Here is a 12,145-nt window from a genome sequence, read left to right on the forward strand (position 1 = left end):
TATATATATAAATAAAAGTACAGAACACTATATGATAGTAGAGACTAAATAGAACTGTTATTGACTGGTCCATTGTAAAATCTGCCTGGCAAGACCTTTAAATTAAGAAGCTTGTGTTGGAAAACCAAAATTGGAAGAAATGCCATTCTGGGGCCAAATGATGATGCCAAGTGCTCATCAATGTAATGGTGCAAATTTAGTTGACATCCAATATTTTTTAATAATCTCATGATGTGAAAACCAATGTCAGCAGGACTGGCAATCTGATGCAGTCATTATTCTAATGAAAATGTGAAATACTGGATACCAAAGTCAGACAGACAGGCAATCAGAGACCTTTACTATTCTAATGATAATGTGAAATTTAACACATTAAAGGTTCATCAACACTACATGTAGATGTGGTTGAAATCCAAAATCCCTGATAAAGTAATTCTACAGGAACCAAAGTCAAGACAAGAGCAAACAGGGGCCATAACCCCTGTAAATGACAACGTGGAAACATTGGAAATTAATATCATTAAAGCTCTCATCAATATAAAGCAGCAGCCCAAAACTGGTTGAAATTCAACAGTGCTTTCACACAATAATGCTAAAGAAACAAACATTATGTTGATAGGCAATCAGGGGCCATAACTCCTGAAAATGATTTCATGGAATTCTAGAAATAAAACAAATACAAGGTTTTCTCAGTATAAAGCTGCATACTACCTCTAGCTGAAATCTAAGAATCCTTAGCAAAGATGTGCTGCATAAGCCAAAGTTAAGAAGATAGGACCCATAACTCTTCAAAATGGTTTTCAATTGCTGGAAATAAAACTTATTCAATTTCTTATTGGGTTCAAGTCTTGAGCTCAACAAATGTGTATATGTGAGAAAGCTGCCAGGAACTTCCTGTGGGTCAGTGGTTCTTACCAGAGTTTTCTGGGGTTCTTCCTCCAGCAGTTATACTGGCCACCATGCAGAGCCTATCTTGCATTGGTAAATGGCATTAAGCTTAAAATAACATCAACATCAATAAAATGCCAGATTCAGCTGAAATCCAAAAAACCTTGCTGAAGTAATGAAACAGAAGACTGGAAATTCTTTCAAGGTCTAAGCTGAATACCATATAAGGCTAAATACCAACGATTCCCAGTAACGTGTTCTAACAGAAATCCAATTGTTTGTGGATGGACATGATTACTGTTAATAAAGAAAGTATGCATAGTTTTGATTATCCGACCAACCCAACTTTTCCTGCTGATCCTACATTGATTGGTGGGGAACAGAAACAAGAAGAAAACAAATTTCGTGGGAAAAAATTAACAAAGGAACTTAACTATGATATAATTTAAATTAAGATAATTATTTTCAAAATTCATTTGAATCTTACCCAAAAGAATGTTTATACCAAGCTACCAACCCAATATTTTTTCTTTGTAACCAGTGTCACAAATATTTTTTTATTTGACCGTATCATCTAAAATTGCGCAGAATATTTAAATGCTTTGAGTTTTATTATAAAATGCACTGACTGCACTTACAATTGTTCTTCTGCAATGAATGTTCTAAAACCGGATGGGAATCCTTGTGCCATGTGACAGGTTTGTGATACTGTGTCATTCCTGCTATAAGCCTGGTGTAGAACTTATGATCTTAATGACAGAGGAGACTGTCCCAATGCCCTCCCCATTTGAGAAAATAATAATTTCATGGGGACAAAGAAAAATATTAGAAAGTACCTGATGCACTTTTAACGATAAAAAAATTTAATAATCTTTTTTGTTTTAACAGTTCTGCCACCTTAACTTTGTTGCTTGCACTAGACTGTTATTTGTTTCTTGTCTGCTGACTTTATTGTAATGTGTTTTAGAAGAGAAAAAAACATTATCACATCTGAATATCTGTTTTTCCTGAAAACAGCTATACTACAGAATTTTCTGTCCCAGATTATGCTTTCTTTCAATTTTAGTCTTTGCTCATTCATTTCAAACTAATAATTCTTTGATTTTTGCAAGTTTTTTTTCTTCAGAAAGTGAATCATAGTTATGAATAAATAATTCAGCCTAAAAAATGCATTAGTGTCCATCTGTTACCTTGCACTGCAACTGACCATCCATACTATACATATGGCAGCCAGGAACACAAGGCAATCACAAACATGAAAGTAAAGTACAAACTCGGACTTACGGTTAAATGTTGTGTTCTATCACAGTCTTCCATGTCCTTTCACTTTAAATTTTAAACATACGCCAAACTAAGGTTAAACTTTGTACCTTTTTTAGACTTATATTTTACCTCATACACCATTTCTTCAATTTACTGTTTTGTCATTCTAAACCATTTTTCATTGGCCAATGGTGTCAAAAAGGTTGGACAGCACTGTTCTAAACCTTAACTAAGCCTGTCATTTTTTCCAAACAATTTTTTCCAATTTTCTGATATTAAGTAATCCTAATCTGTGTTGTCATATTCTTACGGAATCAGAAACTTCCTGTCATTTCATGCAACCATAACTTGAGAGATGAAGATATTAGGAATTGAGAGTATAATATTCTTTGTTTCACATGTTTTCATTTTGGTTTTTTTTTTCTCTCAGTTATGTTTAAATTAAACATTTTTTTTATATAGCTTTTTCAGTTTCACAGTATTTTAAGACTTAATAATTCTGTAAATATACACCGCCCTCTTAGGTTTATATCACTGGTATATTTTATGATACACAAATGAGGATTATATCAAAATGACTGACATACTATTGGATGAGAAAAAAAAAATCTATTGGGATTAACAATGAGTCTCTTTCCATCCTCATTTGTTTCTAACTCATTAGTACTGAAATTGTCCAGGATATTTTTTTTTTAAACTCAGCATATCAAATTAGGAAACAATAATATTTCATACATGTTTGAATTAACATGTTCACAAAACAAAAATGGTATAAATATGTATGTCATCATATTTAAACCTTATATTAAACTAGTAATCTTACCCATTATTTATATGGACTCGCCATTAGAACCATCTACATGTCATAAAAAAGATCATTCAACTTGTCTCGGATACTGTCAGGTGTTAGATTTTCATCAAATATCAACTAAATATTATAAACAAAGTTTTAGTGAGAAACCCCAATTTTCTTTAGAACCAGTTTTAGTGAGAAACCCCAATTTTCTTTAGAACCAGTTTTAGTGAGAAACCCCATTTTCCTTTAGGACCATTCAGAAGAAGTAGGAATAATAAGTTGCAAATGCCGTAGCAGCCATGTTGGATTTCAGATTGTCACCGTCTTCAGATTAGGTTATTGAAATTTAGGAGGGTAACTCAGGCCGTAAGAAAGCTTTCATTGAAAACTGAAAATTAAAAAAGCATGCCCTGGGGTGGAGTCATTATCAGGCAGAGACAGAACTAAAAATTTCAGTATCACAGTGCTCCAGCAGTAAAGTACAAGCTCATTTGTGTCATTAAATTTTCAGCAATAAAGTCAATAAAAAGTTAGCAACATCTTAAAATCTTTATAATATCCTTTTTTGCCCCCTAAAAAAGATTTCCATTAACTTTATGTCAACCAAAAGGTCTTTTGTAAATGTGGTTCCTTTATCAGATGCTCTGCAATTTTGTGATTTCAAAATTTTGTAATTTAAACTAGTTTTGCAAAAAATATACAGTACTATACTTTACCATTTTTTTAAAAACTTCTCTACATGTATTTTATCTTATTGCTCATAGTATAGTTAGTTATTTCTGCTGTATTTTATGTTTTTGCAGACTAGAAGAGTACCTCAAGGGAGATAAGTTTTAATATACTGAGTTACCCTCATAAATTTTGATTATGTCACTCCTTCACTACAGGTTCCTTTATTATAATAACACTGTTATGTAAATTTAGTTTGTATTGTGTGATTGACCTGTATCGATAATTATGGGCAGGAGCCTGGGTCTACCTGACTAATGTCCTATTTTTGCAAACATTACACAGCTAATGTCTGTCTATGATTGAAGATTATATATTAAGATTATTATTATTTGTAGGTAATCATGCTTACTTTTGCATTTGAGTTCAGGACACTGGTTTTCCTCATGGACATTACAGGAATACCTGATGTTTGCCATGTTCTTTACAAATTTTTTTAGTAACTGACCTGATCTTTTTTATTAATTAGAATATTCTACAAATGAACCTATGACTCTGGTCTTATTGAATCTTAGGTTTTTATATCAAGACGGTTTTTATTAGAATAACTCATTCTAGTTTGCTAAATACTATTCCGGACTACTGGTACATCAGCACATTAAAGGTTGGAATTCATTCAGAACGCCACTGGAATTCATATACTATTGGACTCACAATAGAATTTTTCGTACTATTTGGGATTTAATTCACACATTAAGTTCTTTTTAAATTTTCACTTTGTATTCAAAGGTAGTAAATTATTTGTTGAATTTGACAAAATTTGTTGGTTTTTGCTCTTTTCTGTTACTTACTTTAAGTCGTAAGATCGCATTATTGTGATAAGGCATGTATGAAAATAGACTTTCATTTTACTAAATGGTATTAAATTTTATGTACCCAATATTTCATTATAAGGTGGTCTCACTATAAGACCCTTCATTGTAACACATACCTGTTATAAGGTAGGTATGGATATGGATTCTATTTCATTTAAAGGGATAAAAATTTATGTGTCATGTATTTCATTATAAGGTGGTGTTGCCATAAGGGAGATTACTCTATGACTCTCATTGTCGCCACAAGCCTGTTCCGCGATTTCCTAAGTTTTCATGGAAAGGCTTACACCTGCTTAACCAATCACTGTAAGAATGACTAAGATCTTCTATTATGACCGAAAATGACCTTTAACACTGTTTAATTAAACCAATTAGGTTTCTCTTTCAAACATGATTAATTAGACTGTCACTTTCTTTTGTGAGTTGAAAATTATTACATTGTTTTGTCTATGACATGTTTTTTTAATTCAAACTCATAAGAAACAAGGAAATCTCTGCACACACAGCAATGAGTGACAAAGGAGAGAATAAGATTATCTCCCATCACTTGCAACAATGAACTCCCATGGGCAGCATTCTGATCAAGGATTACTCTATTATTATTATTATTATTATTATTATTTTTATTATTATGATTATTATTATTAATTATTAATTATTATTTTTTATTATTTTTTTCATGTTAAGGAATGTGTCACAGCTAGAAAATTGCACTGCCAGTAAAAACAATGATGGTGCTAGAAGCATGCTATATGGGCCATCATGGCTCCTTAAATCAAATGCACACATGAAAAATTATTAACTAAAAGTTGAGTAAAAATTACAAATACAACCGTCACAATTTGCAATTGTGCACTTGTGGTTCATGTCTCAGCATATTATAAATAAACCTTTTATAACAAAGCTTACATAAATTTCAATACATATAAAGGTAAAACATGTATGGTCATGTGAACCTCAAACGTATGTGCCAGGCTACAAATGCCATAAAAGATAAGAATCAATGTAGGTAGCAAACTCTAGGTGATACAAGAGCCATAAAACTTTAGTAAGAGATATGACATTTCTTTGCTGAGCAAACATCATCAGCTCTTGATGCTGGGCAATTTACTGAAACATATTTAGCAACAATGGGGTAACATCATATCTCCATGACAACAACTGCATTTTTTATGAGACATCTAATATCTACAGCTGATTTATTGTCTGTTATCTTTGTATTTATTCCACATAAATGGGAAGTGTGCTTGAAAATTAAGTGAATTTCTGGACTGGAAATCCCTCACATGGATTTTGTTTGTCCAGAGTTGTATGTAAAATATTTTTAAAAATTGTAGGAAAATCTGAAATTTAACCAAGCTGTATTATTCCTGTGATAGGATCCGAGACACAAATTGATAAAATTGTCAAAACTGAAGAATATGGATTTATTATCAAAGACAGCCTTCAAAAATATTTGCCACATCTTTTTTAATTCAGGGGTGGGGTTGGGTGGGGTGGGGTGGGAGGAAATCTCTAAGCATTTGCAAATCAGACAAATACAGCAATGCTAGATATTTCCAGTTGTTTATTTTGGACATTTTATTCAAAACTCTGTCTCTCTTGCTAAATATTATAGATATGATTATGCTATACTGAGGCACTTGGTACTATCTCACCCCTATTGTACAGTGTACTTATTAATAAGTCACTCTCTTGAAGCACTATGAGACTAACGAGAACCTATGTTCATGACTATGAATAAAACAAGAAGAAATCAACATTTCTGACATTGACATTTCATGGCCCAACTTGACCTTTATTGAAATTAGAAGATAAATACCATAAAGTGCAAAACATGTTGATTATTGTCAACACTCCATCATTTAAAGACTCCTAATATAACAAATATCTGAGTCAATCAAATTTTAAAATTGCTAGCCCAATTTAAATTCAGTAACCATGAAAATACTTTAATTATGAAACAATTTTAAGACTTTTCCATCTCCATTTTATTACGCATTATCAGCCATTCTGACTTGTGTCATAAAGTGTATAATATGTATTGATTTTATGTAGCAGGTGTCCTTTGGGATACCTGAATTCAACATGGAAACCAAGACCTTGCATTCTGGCAGCCCCCAAAGGGGCTCAGGACATATGAATTGTCAGACTCTGATTATACTGAACTTGATGTCTTGCCTTCATGAATCCACCCCATGTTTGTGCAGAATGGTCTCCACACACAAAACTCCTTTTCAAAATTGTACCCGACAAGTTATGATTTTCCAGAATTTAAATAATTTAGACTGCTAAATTTTCAATACAAACTATTAATAATTCCTTAAAATCTGAAGTGGTTGATATGTCTTTGCTAATAAAGGCAGGGAGATAACAGTCAAGAATGCAACAGCGATTCCACTGGTCAGATCGACTACAACTGGGGTGTGTGGGAGTTTTATCAAAGACTAATCTGAGATGGTAGACTTGTGCCAATGGTAGTAAGAGACTTACACTATAAGTGAATGTTAATTTATGATGATGCCCATGTTCCTGTACAGCACATGCATGTACAAAGTACATACTATAACAATGTTAAACTGGCAATATGTCTGTCAAACTAATAACATGTAAAGAATGAACTTATGGTTTCTGAGATGATGCCCAGTACTTGGCTATACAAAGTCCACACTGTAACAAAGGTAAAGTGACAATATGTCTTCTCAAACTAATAACATGTAAAGAATGAACAGGACAATAAAAACAAAAAAACACAAAAAGAGAAGAAAGAAAAAACATTACAATAATGTGCACATAAGGTCAATTGTTTAGAAAGGACAAAATATATGTGACCTTCTGCTTCAATTTAAAGTAAAAAATTTAGATGCCGTGTAGGACTTCAGAACCAAATATTTCAAAAATTGGTGTAATTTTTATAATTTGATTACAAGTACCTTTAAATGGCAATTAATCAATTTATTTGGATTCTTTTACATCCATATTTCTTTGGAACTGTCGTTGTTTACATGCCTGAGAAATATATACAGTAAAACAATGTTAAAGTACATGGACATTTTTGGATGAGGTCAACCTAAAGGTGAGCCAGTACAAACCAGACTGATTGTTAGTCATTGTAACATCATACTGAAAGCAGCACATGTTGAAAACAAACTCACATTATCCTGTTATTTGTTATGACAGACACGATATCCATTTTTATGACACAGCTTAGTAACTTGCCACCATTGTAAAATTCCATAGCAATTAAAAATTTTGTCTGATTTAAGCTGCAGAGCATTCAACAATTGGGATCGAAATAGACTTTGGTGACACTCTGCTAGCATTAAATTTTTTACAAAACAACAATTAACATTTAATGAAGGCGAACATTTTGTGTTACTTTGAGTGTCTTCTACAGATAGGTTTCACTTTTGTAAATTTAGGATGTTTTTACAGCTGTGCTCATTAGCTAGCTTTTTACATCTTATATGTTAAAACACTTACAGTTTGTAAAGCTGCTTTTAAATTTTCACCATCCACATTAATATATCCACCAGATGTAGACTGAAACGTGATGTTGTGATTCGTCCCACTTTGAAATATCAGATGTCCACTTTGCGTCAATATCCTTGGCCTGCATAGAGAAAATTAATAAAAAATTTGAATGAGGTTTACGTAAAATATAGTACAAAAAACCAGGACCTATCAGATCCGTCAAACTGGTCTGTATCATGAACTGCTCCAAAAGATAAAAACTTGACAAAGGGAAATAACTGACAATGACACAAAAGAGGATAAAAGGAGCCTTAAACATGGCAATAGTTTTATATCTATTCTTACCTTGTTTGGGCAACTGAATTTAAACTGGGATACAAGGATCTCTGCTTTGTAGCCAGCTGACCTACCTTCTAATTTTCAAATTCTTTCCAGCCTCTACTGCTTTCTTAATAAAAATTTTCACAGAAAAATATGATCTAAGGTGGTTGCCAAACTATACCTCGGCTAATAAACCTCACATTTTTGTAACAAATCATAATTTTCTAATGATTTTGACATCCTGAACAACATAAAATGGTCCCTTGAAAAATGCCGTTTTGTTTAAAAACAATTTTCTTTTGAATCTCATATGACAGTGAAGAACATTTTCTTTAAAAACAACTTAATATTGTTGACATCACTGATAGGACAACACAGAACTTTTATTTTAAAAAATAGCTTCATGCAAGCGGCCTGTCAAAATCATAATAAGCCTCTCTTCCTCCACCGGATACTTGTCCAGAGTTAATATAGATTTGTTTATATAAATATTACATAAAAATTCTTAAGTACCCATAGGTCTCTACATGTGACATGTGATTCTTCAAAAAAAATTTGTTTTTGATCTTTGTAATAGACAATTTTTCAGAAGGTACCATCATCTACTGTCTGCTGCTGCAGGCAAAAAAATTCTTAGTACTGTACTTAATTTCTTTCCTAAAAAGAGCATGCAAAAACAGAATTATCAACAGAAAATATTTATACACAAAAATATTCATCTATTTATTATTTCAGATGATATTTTATCCATATTGTACGTGACATGAAGTCCAAAATAAACTTACGTTTCTTTTTGCATGCTGAATGATTCAATGTGAATTGATCAAATTCTATCTACATTAAGAGTAACTGTTTGGATACAACTTAAAAAATAATATAAACTTTCAAAAAAAAGTGCATCCTCAAGTCATAAAGCCACCAATACCAATCTATTCCCAAATCAACTTTAGTTACATCCAAGACAAGATAGCAAGTTAAAATGTATTCCAAATTCTTTCTCTGGTTATTTCACTACATTATGCATAAACGCCAATTATCTTTGGAAAATAATATTCGCCAAGCAAGATTTTAAAAAATCCATGAATCACCATTATGCAGTTTAGATAATATATGCACATGATAAGAAACATTAATCAAAACCTTGGAAAATTGACTCAGATGTCTCACTTTCCCACTAATGTGGGCTCAACAGTTTTAATTTATAAACAAATTACACGAAAATGGAAACTGGTTCAACGGTATTAAAAATGCATCAAGTCGAAACATACTACAGTATATAAACACTACTACAATATACAAGCTTTTGTCTCCATCAATAATCAGTTAGAATGTGCAAATCTAAACAGATTCATCTCCACCTCCCCCATATGCTTATGAGAGGAAAGTTATTTGTTTTGTATTTTCTGACAGCATTGTACGTTTAACGGTAATGGAACAAATACATAATGTCTGAATATTTTTTATATATATTCTATTTTCATAAACCAGCCATAATATTTAGAAGGCAGTAATCTGTAACTTTATTTTTGTTACTCGGTAATTGTTCTTCTCTTGAAACTGCTGGATATGGGACCACACACGCGCACGCGGACATTAAATATATAATTTATAGATTACGTAAGTCACCTGTAAGCCTAGTGTAGTTCGAGAAATGGCATCATCACTGATGAGAGGGATGTCACGTCTCAGTTTGTACAACCCAATAATAAAAAGACAATATATACAACATATAAAGAACAAATATCGATCTGCAATAAGTAGCCGTGCCTTGGTCGTATTTCGTCAAGTTCACGGACGTTTTCAGCATCCCTTGAAACACAACGATAATTTGTGCAACAATTCAAGGGAAATAACTCAAAATTGTTAACGAGGGAAAATGCGAAATTGTGCAATGCGGTCGTATAAGTAGGTAACAGAGAGTGTGTCTTTGAGAGAAAGAGACAGAGACAGAGAAGACAGACAGACATCGAGCGATTTGTACGGATATGCATCATACTTAGGTTTATGTTATTACCAAATGACAAAAATATACTTTTTATATTTTATGCTGTTTGTATGCATCCTTGAATATTACTATTTCAGTGTATATTTTAGTTTTACCTTGCACGGGAAAACGAATGCACTTAGGGTTCATTCTTATAACAAAGATGATATATTTGTAGATATTTTCCTATGATGGGCACGTATGCATATTTACGATAAGATTATGGTGAAACTGGCACAAATTTATGAGCAACAATGTTTTAAAATAGAAACGTATCGCAAACATACAACCTGAGAACGGTTTTGGTGGGTTGTTATTATTCTCAGGCTAAAATTTATTATCTGACCGCTATCAATTGTACCGTCAAGGGAAATAACTATGTGTACGTGCGTTTTAAATTTTTAACGTAGCTTTAACAATTGTCCAGTCATATCGCTACGATGTCTGCAGCGTGGCAGTTTAAAGTGATGTCTAGCACTGGGGCATCATGCCACAGACATGTAGCATGATGTCCCACTGACACAAGACCGACCAGTCCTAACACTAACCTTCTAATGCTGAGCGCCAAGCGAGGCAGCTTTTTGTACCATATTTAGAAGTCATTGGTATGACTCGGCCGGGGATCGAACCCACGACCTCCCGCATCCGGGGCGGACGCTCTAACCATTAGGCCACCGGAGCGGTTGAAATAACTGTAAAATGGTACGTGTAATTTGACTGACTTCTAATTGTGTTGTTGTTGTTGTTGTTGTTTTGTTTGTTTTATGGTTCTCTTGTTGTTTTTTTTTTTCTCTTTTTTTCTTTTTTTTTTTCTTTTCTTCTTTTTGTTTAATTTTTTTATTATTCTGTTTTGTTTTGTTTTGTTTGGGAGTTTTAGGACAAAGAATTATTTCTACTAGACTAGTTACAACTGTATTCTACCTATCATAGAAACAAACAATCCTCAAGTAAAACTTCCACATATCCCACAGAGAGAGAGAGAGAGAGAGAGAGAGAGAGAGAGAGAACAAAAGTTTGATTAATAATAATAATAATAATAATAATAATAATTTGCATCTATGTTAAAAGCAAAACTTTCCGATTATTTTCTTAACATATTTCATAACTTATTTTCACCTTAAATTTTATACAGAACAAAGCATCCATCGTAAGTTTTATTTCATGACAGACGACTCCTTAAACTGCATTCAGAATAATTATCAAATAGTACATGGGCGAAAATAGTAGTCGTATAATGATTAAGAATCTTAATTATAACATTAATCCGAATTGTGCATGCTGAAGAAAAAAAATGTTGTGACACCGTATAAAAAGAAATCCACAGACATTTGCATAATACAATTACTGCACAACCGTATAAAGAGGGGGGCGTATCTTTCAACCTGGAGTTTGTGTTATCAATGTATAAGGCATATGTGTAAATATTACCTAAAATGATACATTTAAAATTATACTTACTGTTCTGGTTGAATTTGTCTCTTCGTTCTGGAATTTTGTGAAGTTTTCTGCAAAAGTGACATTAAAAAGAAAACCCTCCAAAGAACAGAGCTTGTCGCTCGTGCCATAGTGGAGGTATATAGAAACCCTGGTCTTTCGTCTACAGTGCCATCTGATATAGGATACTCTACTTATTTATTGTATTTCAAGGAGAGACAAAAGCTGGGAGATTCTATTAATTAGATGGGGGTACAAACTTTGCTAGCTAATATTTTATTACATAATTATTAATTGTCTTAATTTAACGGTTTCTGTAATTTAAATTTTAATTTAGAAAAACAAATGTTTAAAATGTAATTAATATTACTCAAATGAAACTATTAGGAACACGTGTAAGTATACACTGACTTGTAACTGCGTCAAAAACACCCCTCTAAT

At 32.6% G+C, this 12,145-nt stretch overlaps 1 protein-coding gene across 1 annotated transcript in view; it reads right to left on the reverse strand.

Moving 5' to 3' along the window:
* LOC149791415 (cubilin-like) overlaps nucleotides 1–11,859 on the reverse strand; it is a 203,259-nt gene extending 191,400 nt beyond the window's left edge. Inside the window, exons 1-2 of the mRNA XM_089969953.1 lie at nucleotides 11,729–11,859; nucleotides 7,975–8,104 (exon numbers count right to left, since the gene is read on the reverse strand). Of these exons, the coding sequence (XP_089826079.1) occupies nucleotides 7,975–8,104; nucleotides 11,729–11,835 (237 nt within the window). The 5' untranslated portion in view covers nucleotides 11,836–11,859. The remainder of the gene's footprint in view (nucleotides 1–7,974; nucleotides 8,105–11,728) is intronic.
* Nucleotides 11,860–12,145: the final 286 nt, after the last annotated feature.

The sequence above is a fragment of the Sinohyriopsis cumingii genome, chromosome 9 (genome assembly GCF_028554795.1).
Source record: "Sinohyriopsis cumingii isolate HCF-2022 chromosome 9, ASM2855479v2, whole genome shotgun sequence".
NCBI lineage: Eukaryota > Metazoa > Mollusca > Bivalvia > Unionida > Unionidae > Sinohyriopsis > Sinohyriopsis cumingii.